Source organism: Rhinatrema bivittatum, chromosome 3 (genome assembly GCF_901001135.1).
Source record: "Rhinatrema bivittatum chromosome 3, aRhiBiv1.1, whole genome shotgun sequence".
Classification (NCBI taxonomy): Eukaryota; Metazoa; Chordata; class Amphibia; order Gymnophiona; family Rhinatrematidae; genus Rhinatrema; species Rhinatrema bivittatum.
The window spans coordinates 147,177,829-147,203,519 of record NC_042617.1 but is presented as its reverse complement, the minus strand read 5'-3'; the positions used below and the strand labels follow the sequence as shown (position 1 = coordinate 147,203,519).

The following is a 25,691-nucleotide window of genomic DNA, read 5'->3' as shown; positions in this document are numbered from 1 at the left end:
GCTTTTTTGAGGGCGAACTCTACCACCACAGACTGATGCGGGAGGTGTCACCTCTCAAACCCCAACATTTATTGTACCAAATAAATGGCATCCACTTTCTGATTGACTGGAGGAACGGTCACAGGGTGTTCCCAGATTCTTAGTAGCAGCTCCTTGAAAATGTCATGGACTGGGACCGCCACTATTTCCTTTGGAGCATCCACAAACTGAAGGACTTCTAACATTTTGTGCCAGACATCCTCCTCAGTGAGGAGCTGAAATGGCATGGCCTCCAGCATTGCCCGGATAAAGCCCGCAAAGAAAAGGTCTTCCAGGGGAGACCTATGCCTCTCATCAGGTGGAGACAGTTCCGAGTGGTCACATGAGTTGTCCGAAGAGGACTCGGAGCAATCGTCCTCCCATAGATCATAAGAGGACTCCTCCTTGCTAAGGTCCCCTGGGGGCTGACGTGGATGGTTTCTTGGTTTGGGCACCAACAACACTACGATCTCCGATGGCCTCTGGCTGGAATCAGGGAATTGCAGTAACAGAACTAGCGCCCCCGCAGGTGTCATTGGCCGCAATGATTCTTTCTCTTCGGAGGACCAGATAATGGGAATTGCTCCGAAGGAGGGCATCGGTGGCTGCTGGGGCACCAGCTGCATCGGAAGTACACCCAAAAGGACATCTAGATGCTTGAGCAGGGGCGCCAAGAAAGAGAACTGGTGCCGATGGCGGCTCAATACCTCACCGCTAGCTGAACCCTGCGATCCAACTCCTCTTGAAAGTCCGCTGAGGAAAGAACGGACTGAGGAGGAGAAGACATCACTAGAGACTCCTCGGAGCCTCAAGGAGGCTCAGTGCCCAGCACAGACACTGATGGGGCATGCCTGGGACTCCTGAGACTAACAGAGGCTGAGACCTCTTCTCCACGGGGTTGCTTCGGTGCTGGCACAACAAACACCAGAGCCGCACCTGACCCAGTGCTGTGTAGGGATGGCGACTGATGCCGATGTTTGCGGGACTTCCCTTGGTGCTCGGCTCGGTCTTTCCACGGTGCAGAGGAAGATGAAGATACCGATGCCTTGGAAAGCAAAGACAGTGGAGAAGGCCTATCTCTGGCCCCTCTCTCTTGAGAAGGTCCTGATGGAGGAGAGGGATGGCACATTTAGCGGCTCCCAGCAGCTTCCCGGAGTCGATGCCCCCGATGCTGGAGTACATGGGTTAGACTTTTTGAGCCCAAAAATTTTTTCCATCTTATCCAGCTGGGCGTGACGTATTTGGGGATCATTTGATCATAGAGAGCGCACATCCAGATGCCATGCAATACCCCTAGGCAGATGTTACAAACCTCATGCGGATCAGTGATAGACATAGTCTGTGGGCACTGGGGGCATCGTTGAAAACCGGACGATACCATGAAAAACAGCCAGCGAGCAGCTGATGGCCGGCGGCCTCCGAGAAGCAACATGCCGGGAACAGACCGCAACAAGGGGAAGAATTTCAAACCTACCACACTGCAGGAAGACACCGACCAGTGGAAGAAGGACCCGGCGCACAGACCGCCAAAAAAAACAATGGAAGAACTTTGAAAACAAACGAATGAAAAAGCAGAGCTCCACTACCGCGAGGCAAATACTTTGCGGAAAAAAAAAGATTGAAGCGGGACCCTGTGTGGACGCGAGGATAGTGGCATGCTGGGCACGATCAGTTTTCTGTGCTGGAGATCTACCATCCTGCTTGTTCTAGGAGAATTACAATTTTCCCAGGTAAATAGTTTTGTTCTTAGTGCAATGAACACTGATAAATTCCTGGGAAAAATAAAATAAAAACTGAAAACAAAAGTCCCAACTCATTACTCAGTGGCCTTGGAGACACAGAAGTCACTAATAAGAGTCCACTTTAGTGACTGCCTTATATATATAAAATTACACTAAGGGGCCGATATTAAATTTTGCGAGCATGGGGTACATTTGTGCATGCTACCCGGTGTGCACAAATGTTCACCCAATTTTATAACATGCGCACGCTGCCGTGTGCATGTTATAAAATCCAGGGTCGGCGCGCGCAAGGGGATGCACACTTGTGCACCTTGTGCGGGCCGAGCCCAAGGGGAGCCCCGATGGCTTTCCCCGTTCCCTCCAAGGCCGCTCCGAAATCGGAGCAGCCTCGGAGGGAACTTTTTTTTGGATCCTCCCCACCTTTCCCTCCCTTCCCCTATCTAACCCCCCCCCCCGGCCCTACCTAAATCCCCCTCCCATCTTGTTCGATGGAGTTGGCAGGCGTAACATGAGCGCACTGGCTGGCCAGGCCCCGACAAAGGCTGCTGTGTTGGGGCACTTGGCCACGCCCTGGACCGCAGACACGCCCGCGGACACGCCCGGGTCCGCCCATTTTTGCAAGCCCTGGGACATACGCGCGTCCAGGGGCTTGCGCACACCGCCGAGCTAAGCAAAATAGGCTCGGCGCGCGCAGGTTTTTTTTTTTTAAGGGTTACACGCGTAACCCTTTTAAAATCCGCCCCTAAGAGAACAGCTGAAAGGAAAGGAGCCATTCAGTAAGACCCATTGTCCCTTACTCTGGGCCGGATGGTATACACCCCAGGGTTCTGAAAGAACTAAAAAATTAAATTTCAGACCTATTTCAATTAATTTGTAACCTTTCATTAAAATCTTCCAATGTACCTGAAGATTGGAAAATGGCCAAATTAACCCCAATATTTAAAAAGGGATTCAGGGGTGATCGGGACTATAGACCAGTGAGCCTGACTTCAGTGCCAGGAAAAATCATGGAAACTGTTCTAAAGAATACAATCACAAAACATTTAGATAGACATGGTTTGATGGGGCACAGCCAACATGGATTTACCCAAGGGAAGCCTTGCCTCACAAATCTCCTACATTTTTTTGAAGGGGTGAATAAGCATGTGGATAAAGGTGAACTGGTAGATGTGGTGTATTTGGATTTTCAGAAGGCGTTTGACAAAGTCCCGCATGAGAGGCTTCTAAGAAAATTAAAAAGTTATGGGATAGGAGGTGATGTCCTTTTGTGGATTGCAAGCTGGTTAAAAGACAGAGTAGGATTAAATGGTCAGTTTTCACAGTGGAAAAAAGTAAACAGTGGAGTGCCTCAGGGATCTGTACTTGGACCCGTGCTTTTTAATATATTTATAAATGAACTGGAAAGGGGTACGAGTGAGGTGATCAAATTTGCGGATGACACAAAATTATGCAGAGTGGTTAAACCTCAAGCAGATTGTGATGACCTGCAGGAGGGCCTTGTGAGACCGGAAGATTAAACCTTGCTGTACTTTCACAACGTTAGGTTCTATCTTAGGAGTTACCACCCAGGAAAGAGATATAGGCATCATAGTGGAAAATACATTGAAATCATCTGCTCAGTGTGCTGTGGCAATCAAAAATGCGAACAGAATGTTAGGAATTATTAGAAAGGGAATGGCAAATAAAACGGAGGATGTCATAATGCTTCTGTATCGCTGCGTGGTGAGACCGTATCTTGAATACTGTGTGCAATTCTGGTCACTGCATTTCAAAAGGGATAGAGCTACACTGGAGAAAGTGAGGAGAAGGGTGACCAAAATGATAAGGGACATGGAACGGATGCCCTATGAGGAAAGGCGAAAGAAGTTGGGGCTGCTCAGTTTGAAGAGGAGACGACTGATGGGGAATACGATACAAGTCTACAAAATCATGAAAGAACTTGAACAAGTTAATGTAAATTGGTTATTTGTTCTCAGATAATAGAAGGACTGGGGCACTCCATGAAGTTAGCAAGTAGCTTATTTGAAACAAATTGAAGAAAATTCTTTTTCACTCAGCCCATAGTTAAACTCTGGAATTCATTGCCAGAGGATGTGGTTACAGCAGTTAGTGTAACTAGGTTTAAAAAAGGTTTAGATAAGTTCCTAGAGGAAACCTCCATAAACTAGTACAGTAATTAATAAGCAATAGTAGATTGAGATTTATCTAATGTTTGGGTACTTGCCAAGTACTTATGACTTGGATTGACCACTGTTGGAAATAGGATACTGGTCTTGATGGACCCTTGGTCTGCCCCAGTATGACATTTTATGCTCTTATGTTACACCTAAAATTAACATTTCTGCATGGGGTAACCCTCAAAAAAATAAAAAAATTGCTGGGCATCTCGGTCTTTATTTGTCGTCATTACTTTGTTACTATGATGACATTTGGTACCGTCCAAAGGCGTAACACTATTATTAAACGAAGTAGCTCCGAAAACATGACTGGTAGCGGTCGGGGCTTAACCTAAGTTCCAGAACCGAAAGCCCTCGGCCCCTGCTGCCTGCGCGGCGCTGATCGCCACGCCCAGGCCAGCCCTAGGGACGAAAGCGAAAGCGGCCGGGCGAGAGGAGGAGGAGGGATGGCGGCGGCACGGGTGCGATGGAGCGTGAAGGAGCCGGTAAGTTACCGGTAGAAGCAGCGGCCCTCGCCCGATCCCGGCAGTAAGGAGTACAACGGGGGAAGGCACAGGAGCTCTGCGGTTTCGCCTTGAGCAGGAAGTCAGCCCGGCGGGTTATGGCGTCACAACCTCGCTCGGGCTCCTAATGCCTGCGCCGGGGCCTCCTTGCCCTTCAAAGGCTGGTGGAGGAGGAGGAGGAGGAGGAGGAGGTGGTGCCTTTCCCCTTCCTTACAGCCTGCGACGGGAAGCGCCGCCGCACTCCGGGCCTGCCTTCCTCACCGCTAGGCAGTTACCCGCTGATGCCAGACCCGGGGTATTTGCATTCGTTTCCCAAGCTCTTCTCGGCCTTGGTCCTGAATATCAATGCCTCCTTATGTCCCAAAGTGCACCTTCGGCTCAGCAGGGACTGGGACTTTGCTTACCCTGCCCGCTTTTAGCTCAGGTTTACATTTTATCCCCAGTCTGTGAAGAGCCTTTCGTGTTCTTCTGTGACATTTTTGTATCCCGCCTCATCGGTCTCCTGCTCAGCCCCCGCTCTTGGGAGCGCTGCTCCTGAGCAGATTCCTCTCTGCTGGAGGTTTCATTATGCTTTAGGGAAAAGCCAAGGTGGAGCTATGTCAACGTACTTTCCTTGAAAGGTTTTAGTGCTGGAAGGGGAGACTATTTCTACGAAAGTTTATACTTATTTTTTTATTGTTTTATGTAAAACTGTTTATTAAATATAAAGACAAAAACATTTAACATACATGACTCTGAAGCATGTCAAACTACAGAAAACACAACAGCCATGACAATAGTTTCCATTTTGTATTATTTCCCTCCCTAAGAGCTCAAACCCTGATACCCACCCCCTACTCCTAATATATAAGGTGAATAAAGAATAGCTGAGGTACAGAAACAAGTTATATAGTAAATGCACCAGTATAATTACGGTTAATTGATGAGAGTACTTCTGGCTCTGGGAGAAAGACATTGTAAGTTGGCTCCCCATGTTGTGAATAAGCTGTTTTAGTGGACCCTTGGGCCGGCCTGCGGGAGACTGGAGAGAGATGGACTATAGTCTCTGCTTGAGGGCAGGCCAGGAGGCGGATACCAGGCAGGCGATGGACTGTGAGCTTCACCCAGGAAGCTGGTACTCTCCCGGGAGGAGCCTGTAGGAGCCCAGCCGCTTGGGGCTTCACCATGGAAGCCGGAGCTCCCCTGGGAGGAGCCCATAGGAGCCTGGCTGCTGGGACTTAGGAGATCACGGAGGTTGGAGCTGTAGCAGACGGGCAGGGATCTGGAATCTGGCAGGAACTGAGGCAGGACAGGTACTGGATCCAAGCTGGGACTGAAGCAAGACAGGTTACTGGGACCAAGCAGGAACTGAAGCAGGACAGGTACTGGATCCAAGCTGGAACTGAAGCAGGACAGGTTACTGGAACCAAGCAGGAACTGAGGCAGGACAGGTTCTGGATCCAAACTGGGACTGAAGCAGGACAGGTACTGGAACCAGGCAGGAGCAAAGACAGGACTTGGACACAGAAGCGTAGCAAGTCTTAGGCAGGAACGCAGCTGCTAACACAATAGCACACTCCGGGGCTCGGAGCAACTGGGAACCGCAAGGAGCCCCGTTGCAAGGCAAAGTTCTGGGCTCCGCAGCGGCCTTACATAGGCCGCAGCGTCTGACGTCAGGGGTAAGGCGGAGCCTTCAGTGGCGGGAAAAGGCCTTCATAAGCGCGGCTCCAAGCACGTGCCTAAGGAGACGGCATCCAGGAAGGGTTTCTCGGCGGCGTCCCCCCCGTGGGGATGCCGCAAAACAGGCCGCAGGCTCTCGGAGATGGAACGGGACCAAGGAGGTGAGGGCCAAGTCGCGACTGTCTCAACTGGGACCGTAACACCCTACACATTAATAAAGGTCTGTTTACATTTAAAGAGCATGAAGTGGCTTGATTCTCCATTTGCATAAGAGTATGTAGTTTATTTCTCCATAACCAAAATCTAGGGGGATCGGATGCCGGCCATTGTAGTAGTATGGCTTTTTTTTTTTTTTTTTACAATAAGGCAGGCTTTCCATAGCAGGAGGCTCTTATCTTGTCCTCTCACTTAAAAGGCCAAGACGACATCAAATAGAACCCCCTCTGGTGTGAGTACCTCTGATTGACCTATCAATGAAGAGAGAAACTTAGCAATCTTTCCCCAAAACGCTTGAATGCAAACACAGTCCCCAAAACAATGACCGAGAGAACCCCTTTCAGTTTGGCATTTACTACAACGGTCTGAAGGTAAATAGCCTTGTCCATGTAACCAAGCAGGAGGTAGATATGCCCTACGTAGAAATTTATATTGCTTTTCCCGTAGATTAGCATCCTCTGTCGCCTTAGGAATTCTTTTGATGGCTGGTAGAAGAGAGAAGTCAACCAAAGTTGGTATATTTGCCCTCCACTTAATAAGCAAAGTATCACATGGGGTTATTTTAAAGACGAAGTTTTCTGCTTTGCAATATACCAAATGTTGGGAAACAATTATGTCAAGGAGGTCCATGACTGTGCACCTGTCTGTAGATAAAATAATTCTCCAAAAAGGGATGGCAATTTACATCTGGTATGCAGGGAGAAAAATGTAAATATCTTGGATGAATTTGAAATCCAGAAACATTAGATCAGTATTTTTAAAGAAAGGAGCCTCCAAACGGTTAGCAGGCTGCCCGTGCCTCATTCCAAACAAACATACATCTGTTCCCAGCATTCCCACACAGATGGGAAAAATAAGTGATGCAACTTCTCAATTCACTGCCTGTCCTCCCCACACCTTTATATACACAGCTATACTTCCAAACCCCCCACACCCTACAACGTGCCACACATTGCGCCTCCACACACAAACCTTCTATACACCTGTCTTCTAACACACTCCCTGACGCCTAAACGCCCACTGTATCCCTATCACATATACATACACACCCATACTCCCCCCAGACACCTGAATGCACCCAACCAATTTACCCCAAACCCCCATTCACAAAGACACTCATGCCTTCATCCACTACCTACAAACCCAAAGCCATAACCACCATAAATACACAGGCACAGCATCTCCATTCAACCCTCTATCCACCCCAAAACACACATCCACACATCCATTCCCCCTACACACAAATAGTCCTATACCCTCCACATACTCATACCTTCACCACCCACTGTCACCCATTTATATAGCATGCACAGATATTCCACCCCTCCCTCCCCTTCCACACACATCTCACCTATACCTGCTTCATAATCTGCTTCTACAAATCTATATTGGAAGGCATTCCCAAAGCCATGTCTCTGCATGCTGTCTGTACTTGTTTGGGATATATGTGGGCCATCAATTATTTACTAGTGACTTATGTTTGTTTTTGATTTCATCTAATTTTATGACTCCTGTCCATTTATATTATCCTCTGTATTTTTGCTTTTATTTTATATTTTTGTTTCTGTCTTATACTTTATGATCATTTGTATTGAACTTTTATATTTGCTTATCAGATGCCTTTGTATTTCTGTTTCTGCATGGTTTTAATCTGCTTCATTTGTTTTATGATAAACAAAGCAAATTAAATATTCTGCTCCTTAGTTGTAATGTGACTGAAAACAAAGAAGCACTGTGATTTATGATGATAAAAACTTGCTTCTTTAAAATAAGAAAACATATCAAGATCAGGGCTTCAGACTTTGATTGCTAAGTGCTAGATTTTGGTGTTCAGCAAAGCCAGATTTTCAGTTGGCTGTACTGAAGGACTGCTTTAATTGATAAGCTAAGTCTAGAACCACAATGTTAGTATTTATCATTTATATTTCTCCAGTCAGTGTGACAGGGCTTTTACTTAACTTTTTAAGTCAAATTTTTACTACTTAGAATGGGTATGGTTTCAGTATCTGCCAAAAAAAAGAATGCTACAGTGCTGGAGTGTAAACATTGTTCAAAAACGTAGGCATCAGCCAAAATTCTTGAGTACAGGGGGAACATTTTTTTTTTAAATGTAGATTTTTTTTTTTAACTCTCTTGTTTCTATTTTTGATCAGATTTTTTTTTTAAATATTTTTTTACGCTTCCCCTATTTATTTACAATTTATATTCTGCCTATTTCCAGAACATCGGTTCTAGGCAGATTACAGAATAAAAGCATAAATAGAAAACATACTGACAAACAGCACACAACAGAAAATAAAAGAACACAAATTTTAAAACTTTATTGTCTACTCTTGGGGCTGGAAAAGCCTCTTGAAACAAATGGGACTTTAACAGTTTCCAAAAAAGCTGACCCCCGTGGCAAGGGAAGCTTCTTCCCCAAAACAGGGACTATTCTAGAGAAGGCCTGGGTGCAAGTCTCTTAGTTGCACAGCTGTAATACTGGGTACTGTTAACAGCTGTGAACTTGCAGACCACAGGGAGCAAGACAGATGGTACCAATCAAGTAGGATTTTCAGATCAGTGGGGTCATCTTCATGAAACACTAACGTCAAGAACTTAAACTTTATCCTCCCTTCCATCAGAAGCCAGTGAAGAGTTTGCAACACTGAGGAGATATGTTCCCTAAGAGGGCAGCCAGAATCAATTTCACTGCCACATTGAATAATATTTTTGCATAGCTCTCAGCTGACAGCCTGGCAAAACCAATATGTAGTGTATTGCAGTAATCAATTGTCATCAACACAAAGGATTGGATAACTGACCTGAAATTGCATTTACCCAGGTCATACTTTACTCTTTCTAGTTTCCTTAATTTGAAAAACCCAGATATCACTGCCACCTTCATCTGAGAGTGAAAAGTATATGCTGACTCAAATTGAATCCCCACATTTCTTACAGTATCAGAAAATGATATCACAGAAAGAACCCGCAAACAAAAGTTGTAAACAGGGCCCTTTTGCTGCCACATCATTTTCCAGTCCAGGGCGGGCTCCTTTTGCCATCACCAGGTCACTTTACAATCCTAGTCCATTGTATGACCTGAGCTGCGGTGGTTACTGCTGCCGTCCCCCACCCCCTTGCGTACCCGGCCTGGGTTGTCACAGATGCAGCAGGTTTCCGTTTGTGCTGCAGCAGAGCTGAGAAATACCCCAGTTGCCAGGTCGCCTTAGTGCCTACAATCCGGTACCTGGCACCTTCTGCCAGAAAGAAGGACAGGAAGTAGCAGCAGCGCCCGCATCCAGGTCAGAAAGCAGAGTGTAAGGGGCCAGGAGGAGCAGCAGCCAGCTGGGCCCTAAAGTGGAGCAGTAGGGACCAGGAGTACTCAGGAGATAAACAGAGCTTCTCAGAAATAGAACATAAAAGCTAAATAAAATGGCCCGGGATAAACGCGGTCATATAAACAGAATGCTACTAAGTGTTGGCTCAGTAATGCGTAGTCAGACGTCTCGTGATTATCCTGAATGCTAATGTGATGAGGTTAGTACCTTGTGCAGCTGGAAACAGTGTAGAGATGGGAACAAAGTAGCCAATTAGAGAGAGAGAGAGGGCACTGTCAAGAAAATGCTAGAGGAGAAAGGGTAGTACTGCTGCTTTAAGAAAAAGAAGGGCAGGAACAAGTGGCCGCTGGGAATTATAGTCCTGTGGAGATTTGATGGAAAGCCAAGCAACAGAAAGAAACTGATGGAAGGGAGAGGTAATATTAATAAAACCTACAAGGTACACATTCTTTCTTTTTCATTGGTCCCACGATGTGGAATACACCTACCTCTGGCCTTCAGAGCAGTGCTGGATTTTTTAGCTTTTAGGAGGACCCAGACATTTCTTCTCGCTAAATAAGCCTGTTTTTAGTAGTCAGACTTGAAAAGTTGGGGATACTTTTTAGTTTCCACTATGACTCAAGTCCCAGACTCAAAATAAAGAGGAGGAGGGCTGCTCTTAGCTGCAAAAAAAGGGCTAGGCCTAACTCTGCATCTCTCAAATGCTACAGCCAATCTGGAATTAGCCTTCTTTAAATCAAAGTTTCTTCAAATCGGTTTAATTTACGCACCTCCAGGAATACTAGAATCCGACTCTTCTCCTGTTATCGAATTCATCGCAAAACACTTCAATGCGGACAAACCAGCCATCCTGATGGGAGACTTTAACCTGACGTGGACGCCCTGCCATATTCCTCAAACTGCTAAACTCTGCTCGCCGCACTCAGCCACATGGGATTCAGACAAATTGTAACAGCCCGACCCACAAAGCGGGCCACACTTTAGACCTCATTTTTATAAACAAGGGCATCTCACTATCTGCCAACCCAATATGCTCTCCAGTCCCCTGGTCGGACCACCAGATCATCTCCACGGTCCTAGAGATTAAGGAACACCCTCCCCATGCCTTCCCTAAAACCTCTGTAACATTCAGGAAACCCTGTTCCATAGAACTCCTTAGCATGCAGCTCTGCAATGAACTAGTTCAACTCGACCTCTCTGACGCCAATACAGCGACCTCATCCTGGATCAACATCACCAGCAAAGTAGCCGAACGAACCTGTCCAACGATCACTAAAACACTACATCCTGCTCGGGACAACAGGAAACCATGGTTCACACCTGAATTGAAGTCCCTCAAGCAAGACCTAAGAAGTAAAGAACATAGATGGCATAAAAACCCCTCCACCACAACCCTAGCTGCCTACAAATCCCTCCTAAATGCCTACAGTAATGCCATCCACAGAACAAAGAAAGATTTCTTCTCAAAAAAGATCTATCACTTCATTTTTGACTCCAAAGCTCTGTTCTCTTACGTATCAGCCCTCACCAAACCGTCTACACCTCTCATTCCAGATGACCAAGCCACCAGTAAAGCCAAGGAATTAGCCAACTACTTTGAGAATAAAATTGCCATCCTTATCGTGCCCTTCACGGCGCCCATTCCTCAGCCCCCTCCCACACTCACCACCTGTCCCCAACGAAATGCATCACTAGTTTCCTTTGAGTTTACGTCTTCACCAGAAATAGAAAACATTCTCAAGAAACTTAAACCCTCTTCACACCCGTCAAACCACATACCATCCAACCTGCTCTTCACCATTCTGAATATCATTGCTAAGTCTATAGCAGACGTCATAAACTGCTCCCTTGCTCAAGGGCTTGTTCCAGACCAACTAAAACTTGCAATGCTTAAACCTCTATTAAAAAAAACCAACCTATCACCATCAGACCCAGCCAACTTCCGCCCCATAGCAAATTTGCCGATGATCGCCAAACTCATGGAAAAAATTGTAAACAAATAACTTTCTGAATATCTGGAAGAAAATGATATTCTTGCCCCTACACAGTTTGGCTTCTGCAAGGCGCTAAACACGGAATCACTACTAACTTCTCTCTCGGACACCATCCTCCTAAATTTGGAAAAAGGACAACCATATTTACTCACTCTTCTGGATCTATCCGTGGCTTTCGACACCGTGAACCACACTATCTTATTACAGCGACTTGCAGACATTGGCATCAAGGGAACGACACTCAATTGGTTCAAATCCTTCCTTGAAGTCAGGTTCTTCAAGGTGAGGATCAACAATAAAGAATTGCATCCAGTCAGATCCAACCTGGGAGTCTCCCAGGGATCTTCTCTCTCACCCACTCTATTCAACATCTACCTCCTCCCGCTCTGCCATTTACTCTCTAACCTAAAGCTAACTCACTACCTCTATGCGGACGACATCCAGATTCTCATCCCTATCACAGAGTCTCTTCACAAAACATGGTCCCATTGGAATAGCTGCCTTCAATCAATCAACCTTCTTCTCACCAGCCTCAACCTCGTCCTCAATACCAACAAGATAGAGATCCTTCTAATAGCTCATGACAACAACAACGTTCTTCTCAACTCCCCAAGTTCTTCCCAACTAACCAAAACATCAGTTAATCACTCACCACATGTGAGAGACCTAGGTGTTCTGCTTGACAACCAGCTTAACCTAAAAAAAATTCGTAAATAACACCACCAAAGAATGCTTCTTCAAACTGCAGGTACTAAGAAAACTGAAACCACTCCTCCACCTGCTAAAACCGCATTAAGGAAGTGTGCCCTTTCTAGAGCTCGTCCTCCCCTTTGGAACTCGCTCCCTCCAGACCTCCGCCAAGAACCCTGCCCTCTGGTTTTCAAAAAGAAACTGAAAACATGGCTTTTCAGCCAGGCCTTCGGAGAGATAATCTCTCACTGAGGCCCCCCCTAGTCATGTCCAACTACAGACTAGCTTATTGACTCTGAGCCCTCTTAACTAAACCTGCATTCCGGATATCCCCTAGCTCTTTAACTACTCCGTGAGCCAGGGACTACATTATTTCCGTAAGCTAGCTGCTGCTCAACACGCAGGTAGAAGTTACTTAGTCCCTTAATGAACCTATAAGTTAGTCGTTCTTAATGCATTATTTTTTCTTTCCTTTTAACTTGCCTGCTAGCTTGTGTTAGCTCTACCCGTTATCCATCAGTTACTCCAGTTTTCCTGTAATTATTGCGTTCACCAAAAATTTATTTGAAGTGATATCATGTATAGCCCTATGTTTTTATTTACTATATTATAATTCAATTGTACTACTTGTTCCTTGTACCCGCCCCATGGCGACAGTTTAGTTCCTATGTAAACCGGTGTGATATGTATCCTATGTAGGAACATCAGTATATAAAAGTTAAAAATAAATAAATGATATGATTCCTGTAGCATTTGGTCTTTCCTTAGTTTCTTTCATGTTTGATTGAGTTATCTTTTTTATGGTTACTTATGGATTTCAAAGGATTTATGTTATATTACATTGGAATCTACCTCCTATTTATTTATTTAGAATTTTTCTATACCGAAATTCTTGTAGGGATACAAATCAATCCGGTTTACATGAAACAGAAATGTCAATGAGCGTATAAAATGCTCTGGTTTACATAGAACAGTTTAAACAAAGCGATTCCATAAAACAATAATGAGGTAACTCTCTATGGGTTTTGGAATGAACCCGAGGCTTTCAAACACATTAAAACAAATAAAACATATAAAAAAATTGTTTAGATTAAATTGCAAATATAAACACAGTGCTTTCAAACAGATTAAATGACTAAAACATATAGAAATATTGTTAAAATTGAGTTACAATTACAAATTACATACCGATTAAGTATAGATACAGTAGTAACATTGTGTAGATAAAGGAGTGATAATTATACCGTGAAGGAAGCTATTTAGAGATTGACACTTGCAAAATTAGTAGAAGGGAGACGCATGTGACAGGGGAGTGACTATGCATTCAGAAAGAAATTAAGGTAAAGGAAATGGTGGCGTTGGCGAGAATATCTGCAAATAGAGAATTCATTAAGTGTCCTAGAACAACTTGTGTTGGGTTTGGCTGAATAGAAAAATAAAAATTGGTGTGCCCAGGTGAGGCTGATCAATAACTTATTCAGAAAGAGCATAAGATCATAAGAGGTGTCATGGTGGTTTAGACCAGTGGTCTACTGATCCCATTATCCTGTATCTAATAGTGGCCCATGTGGGTCTCTTGGAAATACCCAGCCGATTAGTCTCTCTCTTAGGGATGAGGATGCAGGGGCCCAACCAAACCAGACCAAGATAAATTGAAGGCTACCACCTAGATGGGGCTCTCCATATAAGAAGACTGGATGGGCCTGCTGGTGGAATTGTGGCAGCTTGATAGTAGACAGCAGAGAAAGGTGTCTTGGTTGCTGCATAGAATTTTTGGCCTTCCTGAATTTAAGCGCTCGATAACCCTAGTGCCTCAAGGGTATTGAATTGTGTCATGGTCTATGAAGCAACAGATGTGATAAAGAAATATTTGTCCGCAAATTGCTTGGATGAGCAGTTATTTCAGGCAATCCAGCAGAAGTTCAAAGCAGGTCACAGCCAACAGTGCAGAAAAGAAAATTGGTTCTTACCTGATAATGTTCATTCCTGTAGTACCACAGATCAGTCCAAACCATGGGTTATGCCTCCCTTCCAGCAGGTGGAGACAGAAAACTTGAAAGGCACCCTCACTTAACCTGGTGTGCCTCCTGCATCCCTTCAGTATTTAGATTATCAAAGCAGAAAAGGACTAGCAATGAATCAAGCAAGAACATAACTGTAAACATGAACATATAAACATGTAAACTGTAGCTTTCATTCTTAGTATGCTGCAATAACATAACTGGAACATGCGTGCGCGGACTGCAGAAATTTCCCTGTTACCCACTCCTAGTCTTTGGGCGGGTGTTTGGACTGATCCGTGGTACTACAGGAATGAAAATTATCAGGTAAGAACCAATTTTCTTTTTTCTGTACATACTCAGATCAGTCCAAACCATGGGATGTACCAAAGCTTCCCTAAACCAGGTGGGACCTCGTGAGTACCGCGCGCGGCACGCCACTGCCAAAATCTCCGGGCGCTTGAACATCCAAACGGTAGTGGCGAACAAATGCATGGAGCGTCTTCCAATTAGTGGCTCTGCAGATCTCCTGAGGTGATACCAACTGACATTCGGCCCAAGAAGCTGCTTGAAAGTGAATAGGGCCTTCAGACCCTCAGGAATCGGTCATCCTTTACAAAGGTATGCAGACGAAATGGCTTCTTTCAACCATCGAGCAATCGTTGTATTAGAAGCCTTTTGACCTCTCTTGGGACCACTCCAAAGGACAAACAAATGATCATAGAGTCGTAAAGAATTTGTGACTTCCAAATAACGCAGCAAAGCACGTCTAACATCTAGCCTATGAAGCTCACGAGCGTGTTGTACAGTGTTCGCTAAATCAGGAAAAGCTGGAAGCTCAACCGACTGGCTTAAATGAAAGGAAGATATCACTTTGGGCAAGAACGACGGTACCGTTTGAAGAGATACCCCCGAGTGAGAGATTCTCAAGGACTGTTCCCTACAAGAAAGCGCTTCCAACTCCGAAATTCTGTGAGCTGAGCACATGGCCACAAAAAACACTGTCTTCAGGGTGAGGTCGTTCAACGTTACTGACTTAAGGGGCTCAACGAAGAACCAAACTAAGACTCCATGACGGACATATCAGACGGACGGGGGGCTTCAAATGTCTTACTCCTCTGAGGAAACGTACCATATCAGGATGTTACGCCACCGAGCTACCAACCAGATTGCCTAGGGCCGCTATCTGCACCCAAAGGGAATTAAAGGACAAGCCCTTGGCCAAACCATTTTGCAAAAAACTTTTCTGAACAGTCGTAGCGTGTCTGGAAAGGATTTCTTGCTCCCGACACCATGTCTCAAACCCTCTCCGCACTCTACTGTAAGAGAGAGAGGTAGATGCCTTTTTTGGCTAGCAGCAATGTAGTGATAACTGCCTCAGAATATCCTTTCTTTCTCAATCTCCTCCTTTCAAAAGCCAGGCCGCTAGACAAAAGCGAGCTGCCTGGTCGAAATATATAGGACCTTGACGGAGAAGATGTGGAAGATGTCCGAGTCGCAGAGGTCCGTTCACAGCCAGATTGATGAGATCCGCAAACCACGGATGTCAGGGCCACTCTGGAGCTACCAGGATTACCCTCCCAGGGTGGACCTCTATCCTGCGAAGCACCTTGTCCACTAGAGGCCAAGGAGGGAACACATACAGGAGAACTGAGGTTGGCCAGGGAAGCACTAATGTGTCAACCCCCTCTGTGCCGTGATGTCTCCTGCGACTGAAGAAGCGAGGAGCCTTGGCATTGTCCCGCGTTGCCATCAAGTCCAGATGAGGAGTCCCCCCATCTGCGAGAAATGAGATCCATTGCCTGGTCCGAGAGTTCCCACTCTGGGATCTATGCGCCTGCAATTTAGAACGTCTGCTTGTATGTTGCCCACCCTACACTTAACCCCCTTTCCCTCTAAGAACTTCAAACACTTCATTCAACCCTTACTTTAAAATAATGTGTCTGTTTTTATCTGCACTTATATAACTCCATATATAACCAGTGTACATACCATCTGCTCCTCAAATCCATGTATATATCTTATCCTTATGTATCTGTTCTCTCCCTCCCCCACCCCCCCTTGTTGTATCTATCCCTCCTTCCCCAAGTTATTTAGTTATCTGCTTTGTTACTGTGTTACATATTGTTCTTTGTAAAGGCCTCGCCTATATATTCCTTGTTATAAGTTACTTGTAAACCGGCACGATGTGCAAACGGTTGCCGGTATATAAAATAAATAAATAAATAAATAAATAAATAAAATGTGAGAGGCCGCTATTATTGCCAGACTTTGCTCTGCCCAATCCATGAGCCGTTCTGCCTAGTCAGCTACAGCTTGGCTTCTGGTGCCTCCTTGATGATTGATATAGGCCACTATTGTCAGAGAGGACGCAAATTGCCTGATGGCGTAAGTGTGGAAGAAAGTGTTGCAAAGCCAAGCGAACCGCTCTGTTCTCTAGGCGATTGATCGACCATCCGGACTCCTCCAGGGACCAATTGCCCAGCACAGAATGATATTGGGAGACAGATCCCCAGCCGGAGAGGCTGGCTTCCGTAGTCACCACTGTCCATCTCGGAATCTCCAGATCCATTCCTCGAGACAGGTTGTGCGGGCAAAGCCACCACCCAATACTGGACTTGGCGTGATCGGTGAGTGGTAGAAGGAACTGAAAATTCTCCGACTTGGGATCCCAATGGGAAAGTAATGCTCGTTGTAACGGTCTCATATGAGGGAAAGCCCAAGGAACCACCTCCAGAGTGGATGCCATCGAACCGAGCACCTGAAGGTAGTCCCAGGCCTTGGGCAAGGGAAGATCCAACAATCGCTGAACTTGGTCCATCAGTTTGTTTCTCCGGTCCTTTTGAAGAAAAACTTTCCTGACTGCCATGTTGAACCCAGCTCCCAGAAATTCCAATGACTGAGAGGGAACTAGGTTGCTCTTGGCCTGATTGATGACCCAACCGAGGGTTTCCAAAAGAGTGGTCAACTTGAGGACTGCCTCCACACAGCCAACCCTGGACTTTGCCCTGATAAGCCTATCGTCCAGGCATGGGTGAATAAGCAGGCCTTACCTCCGGAGAAACGCTGCTACAACCACCATGACCTTGGTGAACGTCCGGGGCACAGTCGCGAGCCCAAAGGGTAGAGTATAGAATTGGTAATGCATTCCCAGGATCATAAATCGAAGACACTTTTGATGATCTTCACGTATGGGAATGTGCAAGTAGGCCTCCATCAGATCAAGAGAGGCCAGGAATTCCCCCTTGCGTACCACTGCAATGACAGATCGCAGGGACCCCATACGAAAGTGTGGCACCTTGAGAGACTTGTTTACCGTCTTGAGGTCCAAAATTGGGCGGAAGGACCCCTCTTTCTTTGGAACTGCAAAGTAAATGGAGTACCCTCCCTTTCTCCCAGTGCCATGGGGAGACCGGCTTCTCCGCTCCCAGAGCCAATAGGCGCTCGAGAGTCTGACGAACAATCTGCCGTTTGACTTGTGGGCCGCAAGGAGATATTAAGTAGAAGTTTCTTAGAGGCCAAGCAAATTCCAAAGTGTAACCTCGTTCGATTATACGTAGCACCCACTGATCGGAAGTAATGTTGGCCCACACCTCATAAAATCGGGACAGGCGACCTCCTACTTGAGGGATCGAGGGATAGGCTGGCCCCATCTCATTGTGTATTTGTGGAGGCGGGAGAGGAGGAGGCACCACCCTCTCAGAAGATTTTACGCCCCCTAAAGGTCGAAGACCAGGCTTGGTTCCTGAGTACTGCTTGCCATGGACTAGCTGCTTGCTGCATGTTCTTCCAAAATCTCCGCTCTCCCCGAAAACGAGAGCAGGATGAAGGAAAACCTCTGGAGGGTTTTGGTCTGTCCTCTGGCAATTTGTGAACTTTGTTCTCCCCAGGGACGTGATCAACTGCTGCAGATCCTCCCCGAACAAAAAACCTCCTTTAACCGGCATAGTAGCAAGCTGGGCCTTGTAGGAAACATCAGCTGACCAGTTCCAGAGCCACAAAAGCCTTCTTGCCAACACCGACGATGACAGAATACGAGAAGAAGTGCGGATTAGGTCATGTAGTGCATCTGCCCCATATGCCACTGCAGCTTCCAAATGCTGCACCTGCTCAGACTCCGCCGGAGAGAGGTCATCCCAAGACGTGAGCAATTGCTGTACCCAGCGCAGGCTCGCACGCAGCATATAACTGTTACACACAGTCACCCGGATATCCAGGGTCAACACCTCAAAAATGCGTTTGAGCAGCACTTCCAACTTTCGGTGTTGCAGGCCCTTGAGAGCTGTCGAGCTTACTACCAGGATCAAGGTTCTTTTGGCAACCACCGAAACCGAACCGTCCATCTTAGGAGACCTCAATAGATCCAAAAAATCATCCACTAAGGGATAAAGCTTATCCATGGCTCATCCAACCCACAGACTAGCATCCGGAACATCCTACTCCCTGGTCATCAGCTGCTGCAGCATGGCATGAACCAGAAAAACCCGGGACTGCGTTCGAAATCCCGCTAGGACTCGGTCCACCAAGTCCTGTGGCGGAGGAAGCGGGAGGAGCTCCACCCCGAGCTCTGAAATAACTGCAGGACTGCAGGCTCTAATTCCTCTCTCTGAAACAGGCGGACCACCTTAGGGCCATCGCCATTCAGGGGATTCTGTTTCCCCTGATCCTCATCCAAACCGCCCCCCCGCATCAGCCGCCGCATGTCCCGGCACCACCAGGGTGGCAGAGCCATCTGAAGCCACAGCACCTTTTAACTTGGCTACCCGTAAAGATGCGGGTCCGTTCGTGCGCTTGGCTACCTTGGGAGCCCATCCCTGCACAGGTCTCACAGGCAAAGCAGCAGCTTGCGGAGACCTGGAAGCCAAAAATACTTTGTGCATAAGGAGGACAAAATCTAAAGAAAAAGAATCAGGCGAGAAACAGCCCCTCCCCCATAGCATCAGCCTGAGCTGCTGCACATGTGCTTAAGATGGCTGCTGTCCCTGCACTGAGGGAAAAGGGATCAGCACTGAAATCTCGCTGAGCAGGGCGTTTGGAAGGCCCTCGAGGCTTGGGCAATGCTGCAGACCCTGAAAAGGAGCTGCCTTCCCCACTAGGTAAGCATGGGGAGCAAATCCCAGCTCTAGAAAGCCGTGCGGTGGATTCACCACATGCTACACACAAAGATGGCCGCAGCATCGTAGGGGGAGAAAAACGACCCAAAGAATGCGAAAAAGCGTCGAAATTCGTCAAAAACACAGCGATTTCGATGGGCAGGGGCCTGGATCGTAACTGACCAAAAAAGAATTTATTTATTTTTTTAAACCAAAGCAGTCCGGGGTAAGAGAGGAACTGGACCACCAGTAATCACTTATCCTGCTTCTTATCTGCCTGGAGCTCCATGGCTCCTTTAACCTGCCACCAGAGAGGATGACCCCGCAGGATCTAATAACCCTCTAGGTCAGGAGGATAGAGAAAACATCTCTCAGCTGAAGAACTGTCTCTTTTTTTTTTTTTAACTTGCTTGATTCAGAACGTATAGCTAGTTCAATTTTAGTTCAATTTAAGGGATAGCCTAACCCCAGAAACAGGGCAAGACTGCAGGGCTTGCACCACCTCCATCTGCTGGAGACAGAAATACTGAAGGGATGCAGGAGGTCTCCACTTGCTGGAAGGGAGGCATAAACCATGGTTTGGACTGATCCAGGTATGTACAGGGAACTGACATTTTTGCCACATTTTGTTCTTGCATGATTGCAATTAAAAGTCTGGTTTTCTAAGGCTTTTCTGCCATTCTGTGTCTATGGGGAAAAAAGCTTATGCAATCAGGCCCTAAATGTCAATATGGGAATTTCTTTAGCGCCACATTGAGAGATGAAGAAGAAACAATTTAATTGCTTCTAAAACTCACAGGGCTTATGTATCAAAGGTCCTTAATTGGAAAGTAATATTCCCCCCTTACGGAAGAAATCTTTGAATAAGGCCCATAGGGCTCAGCATTGAGGAAATAACCAAAGTAAAGTGTGTTTGTATTGTACATCATGCCAAATTTATCAAGCCCTATGCAAATATATTTGCCATTTTGCTGCAGTCTGTTTTTTTAAATGAATTCTGCGCCATATTTAGCAGGCTAAAGATTTTTGTAGAGTTCTTGAAACACAGAACCAGGTGTTTAAAACCATAGGACAACGTTTACAAACCCTCTCTTGGAGGCACAACTATCCAGTTGGATTTTCAAGATTGCCACAATGAGTATGCATGAGATACATTTGCATACACTGGAAGTATGCAAATCTCTCTCATGCATATTGATTGTGAGAGAGATTTGCATACTTCCAGTGTATGCAAATTTATCTCATGCATACTCATTGTGGCAATCTTGAAAATCCGACTGGATAAGTGGGCCTCCAGGAGAGGGTTTGGAAACACTGTCATTTTGTCTAGAATCATGACAAGATTTCTGTATAAACCACTGGAGTGACGTTTCTAAGAATGAGGGCAGTCCTTGATCAAACTAACTTTCATATCAACTAGAAGCCAGTTTTGGAGAACATAAATAATGTATTTGACCTGACATCCATATCGAACAATCACTGCCAGTGGTCTTTATTTTTTAACAAATTAAAATACTGTGCTCAAGGAATTGTTCCTAATCTTATTTATGCTTTTTCTGTTTCTGTAAGCAATTCTATCAAATATAAAAAATGCACCTGCTGCTTGCTATTGCAGGAGACAGGTTGCTGGGCTAGATGAACCTTTAGTCTCACCCAATATAACAGATCTTGTATTCTTTTTGTCTTGTAACTGTGTTTCTGATTGACAAATTTAGATTTGGGGTCAAGATCAAATATGAGACACAAGCAGTGTGTGATCATATGTAGAACTCTCCTTGGTGAGACTTAAAAATCTCTTTCCAGACCAAATTATTATGCTACTAAAAGTATGCTACATCCAGGAATTGGCCAACTTGAGCCCTTTGTGTGAGAAAAGCACCCTCAAAGGCCCAACATTTCTGTTTTTGATCAGATCAAGTGAATGATTACATTTTCTTACACAATTTGGGCCGGATTTTAAAAGAGTTACGTGCATAAGGTATGCGCGTAACCCTTTTAAAACCCCCCCTGCGCGTGTCAAGCCTATTTTGCATAGGCTCGGCGGCGCACACAAGCCCTGGGACATGCGTAAGTCCCAGGGCTTGCAAAAAGGGGCGGTTGGGGGCGTGGCCAGGGGGCGTATCTTATAAAATCCAGTGTACGTTTGTTCGTGCGCGCGCTCTCTGTTAAAATGTACCCCAATTTGTGTTTTAATTTGGATGGATTCTTTTTTTTTTCTTAGGTGGTCCCTTATGTGGGAACAATTCATGGAGGTCTGAATGCTGGAGAGATGGTGGTGATCCATGGAAGCGTTTCCCAGGATGCTGATAGGTATAATAATTGACTTCTGCCTCACTTCACTTTCTTAGCTAGGTTGTGGGCTAAAGGATTACAGGTCTGCATAACAGTTCATAGCTATCAACATATTAAAAAATCGTATAGAAGCACAATGTAGTGTGCTATTTGAGCTCCTGCTGCTTAAGCATGCATTTTTTTTCCTAAATATTATGATTTTGAAATGAGATTTGAGATCATTATTGAAGCAGAAGATAGTAAAGGTATATGGTTGGCTTCATCACAAACCATGAATGTTCTCAGCTTGCTGCTGGTCACTGTTAATTAAGTGTATTGGATGAAAGAGCATTTAAAAAGGGTATAAACTGTCCGCCATCTGAACATTATTTGTGAGGGTAGGGGGCTGCTGTTCGTACATTTCTCCGCAGATTCCTTCATGACTGAAGTCTTTTTGTTTTTTTTTTTAATGTGGACGTGGCGGAAGTATGTCTTCTGAGGTTGAGGAATAGGTAAACTGACTAATTACACCTTACATCTTTTCCATAAACTATTATAAAAAGAACAGGCCCCAAGCTTTTATAACTGGTATAAGTCATCTCAGTTTGGCTGTATCTTCAGGGAAGCTTGCCTCTGTACTCTCCCCTTATCAGCAAATGCTGGATCATACAGGAATGCTCTAACCTCATTCTCCAATTGGGATGGGGAATTTGGTTATGAAGCATACAATTGTGTGGATACCGACATTACATAGATACGTGGAATTTGAATTTAACAAAAAACCCTCAAAATTACAGTGGGAGAGTCCACGAGAGCCTGCAGCATAGTTTGTATTATACTGAAGAATTCAATTTCACCCTAGACCATTTATGTAAGTAAAAATAAACTCCCATTTGTCATATGGATTTCAACAAAACATACCTAGTCAAAAGGCCCTTGTTGTGTCTAGGATATTGGTCTTTAACTTTTTCTTCTCTGTGCAAATGTTACCTGTTAGTTTATTTCATTTGCCTTTCACCTTTCTATTCTGCTTCTTTGGTACAGAGAAGGGCAACCAAAATGATAAAAGGGATGGAGCGGTTCCCCTATGAGGAAAGGCTAAAGAGGTTAAGGCTGTTCAGCTTGAAGAAGAGACGGCGAGGGGAGATATGATAGAAGTCTATAAAATCATGAGTAGTCTAGAATGGGTAAATGTGATCGGTTATTTACTCTTTTGGCTAATAGGAGGACTAGAGGGCACTCCATGAAGTTAGCATTTAAACAAATTGGAGAAAATTATTTTTCACTCAATGCACAATTTCCTAATGTGTAGCAGATGGATTCAGGACCAATGGGTATAGTGTGCTCCTGATAGCAGTTGGAGACGGAGTCAGATTTCAATCTGACGTCAGCCTACATATACCCCTGCAGGAAGCTCTGCTCTTCAGTATTTCCCCGTCTCCATAGCAGTTTGGGACTGTACACACACTTGCACAGCTTTAGAAAATCCAAACCCAAAGAAGAAAGAAAATTCCAAAATCTTACCTCTACAAGACGAGCCCCGCTCTCCTGCGGTGATACATAAGGGTCCATCCCCCAGTCGAGAATTCCTGAGGTGATTTCCGAGATCCCTCAGAGGCAAGCCTCGGTCCGGCAGCCAGTTTCCGGCATGGACTTAGCCCTCAGGAGGGAGTGGCTGAGAGGCAGCGAGTGCAAGACTGAGCGCGGGGGTGAAGGTATTTTCCATCCCCCCCCCCCGCAGCCGGAGACCGCCCGCCATGAGACCGGGAAGTGCCGAGACAAGGTAAAGTAGAAAACTTTCTTAAGTCTCCGGTCTCCAAGGCTCAGATAGCTGCACAGATCGCCCGTCAGCGTCTGTCCCATCGGGTTGAGCAGCCCCTTCCAGGCTAGACCGTGATCTGGCTTGAGGGTCCTCCCACATGGAGACCCTCCGTGGTGGTGGGGGGGGAGTCGCCATCTTAATCGCGTGGACGCTAGCGCTATTTCCCCCCCTTGATCACCGTACTGTCCGCCTAACTGAGCCGTGCGCACAGCAGCAAGCCGGGCACATGGGGCGGATTTTAAGAGCCCTGCTCGCCTAAATCCGGGCAGATTTAGGCAAGCAGGGCCCTGCGCGCCGGTGCGCCTATTTTACATAGGCCTACCGGCGCGCGCAGAGCCCCGGGACTCGCGTAAGTCCCGGGGTTTTCTGAGGGGGGCGTGTCAGGGGCGGGCCCGGTCGGCGCGGCGTTTTGGGGGCGTGTCGGCAGCGTTTTGGGGGCGGGCCCGGGGGCGTGGTTGCGGCCCGGGGCGGTCCGGGAGCGTGGCTACGCGCGTATCTACTAAAATCCCGCGTACTTTTGCTTGTGCCTGATGCGCCAGCAAAAGTATGCCAATTCGCGCGGTTTGAAAATCTACCCCATAATGCGCATGAGGGGGCCGGGCACATAGCGCCACGCTCAACAGCACCGGGCGCGCATCCCCGTAAGCACCCAAACTGGCCTGCACACATATCTTCACAGCCTGCAAGCACACCCTCGGCGCACCCGGAGCGCATATCTAAGCCTGATGGCGCGTGTATATAAATGCACAGACCGGGTTTGAACGCCCCTTGTGCACAAACCATGGCACCACTGGCCAAGAAAGCCAAAGCACAAGCTTGCCACATAAGAGCTGTGCAGCATGGAGGCTACTATCCTGTGCCTACAGTGCAAGACGACTCTGGGAGAACCAGGGCAAGGTGTCCCCCCAGCCAGTACAGGAATCTGGATCCACTGACAGCACTCCAGACCTCTCTATCTCCAGTTCGGCCCTCCAAACGGGGCCCTCGGGGAATGCCGCTGGGTTCAATATAGACCCAGGAACCTTTTCCTGGGTGGCCTTACGCCATTTCCTGGGTGGCCTCAAGCCATTTCCCATTGCTGCAAGCCGTACAACAGCTGATCGACCTGGAATGAAATGCCCCGGAGGCCAGTTTCATAATGTAGACCCAGGAACCTTTTCCTGGGTGGAATTTTTTAAATGTCTGCAAACCTTTGTCCAGGCGCAATCGGCACCACCGATGCCACAGCCTCCACTAGAGGACCCAAACCACCCAGGCCTTTCTCGACCTCCCAGAAACGTGCCTCCTCCGGACAAAAGCCTAACCTTAGGCGACACGGACACCTCGGAGGAAAACCAAGACTCCCTGGAGGAAGGGGAAATCCCTCCAGGAACGGAACCATACCAAACCATGATGCGTTTCTTCTCCAAAGACGAACTACCAGACCTCGTGTCCGGGAGTCTGAGGGAGCTGGCCGCCCCAGACACAAGCACCTCAGTGGAGCCAAAGATGAACCCTCTTCTGGTCGGGCTCCGTCAGGCCTCACGCCATTTCCCATTGCTGCAAGCCGTACAACAGCTGATCGACCTGGAATGAAATGCCCCGGAGGCCAGTTTCAAGGGAGGATGGGCCCTAGAAGCCCTAAACCCACTGGAACCGTCAGCCAAAGATCTCCTGGGGTTCCCCAAAGTGGACACCTTGGTCTGCGCAGCCACAAAGCGCACCACCATTCCAGTCGAAGGAGGAACGGCACTCAAGGATGCCCCAGACAGACGTCAGGAGTCCATCCATAAACAGTCATTTGAGGCAGCAGCTATGTCACTGCAGATCGCTGCCTGCTATTCCGTGGTGACACGCGCATGCTTGCCACAGGCCAGGAACACAACCACGCCCGTCGAAACATTAGACCCAGCAATATCCTTCCTCATGGATGCGACCTCTGATCTGGTGTGCATTTTAGCCAGGGAAATCTCATCCATTGTGGCAGCCAGAAGGCAACTCTGGCTCCAAAGCTGGTCAGCCGACGCGATGTCCAAGATGAAACTCACGAGAATGCTGTTTAAAGGAACCCTCCTGTTTGGCAGCGAACTGGAGAAGTTAGCCAACAAATGGGGCGAATCTCCAGTACCTCGGTTACTGGAGGACAAGATCAAGAGAAGCCAACGCTCCTCTCCCCGGACATCCAGGATCAGAGGATCACAGCGTTT

The 25,691-nt window shown here is 46.7% G+C and overlaps 1 protein-coding gene across 6 annotated transcripts in view; it reads left to right on the top strand.

Moving 5' to 3' along the window:
* LGALS8 (galectin 8) overlaps nt 1-25,691 on the top strand; it is a 214,223-nt gene that overhangs the window by 147,552 nt on the left and 40,980 nt on the right. For 5 of the 6 annotated variants that reach the window (XM_029593819.1, XM_029593820.1, XM_029593822.1 and 2 more), the window contains one exon: nt 21,634-21,722. In XM_029593819.1, the coding sequence (XP_029449679.1) occupies nt 21,634-21,722 (89 nt within the window). Of the gene's footprint in view, nt 1-4,241; nt 4,423-21,633; nt 21,723-25,691 lie in introns of those variants that run through there. The other variant, XM_029593824.1, reaches the window with a different exon arrangement.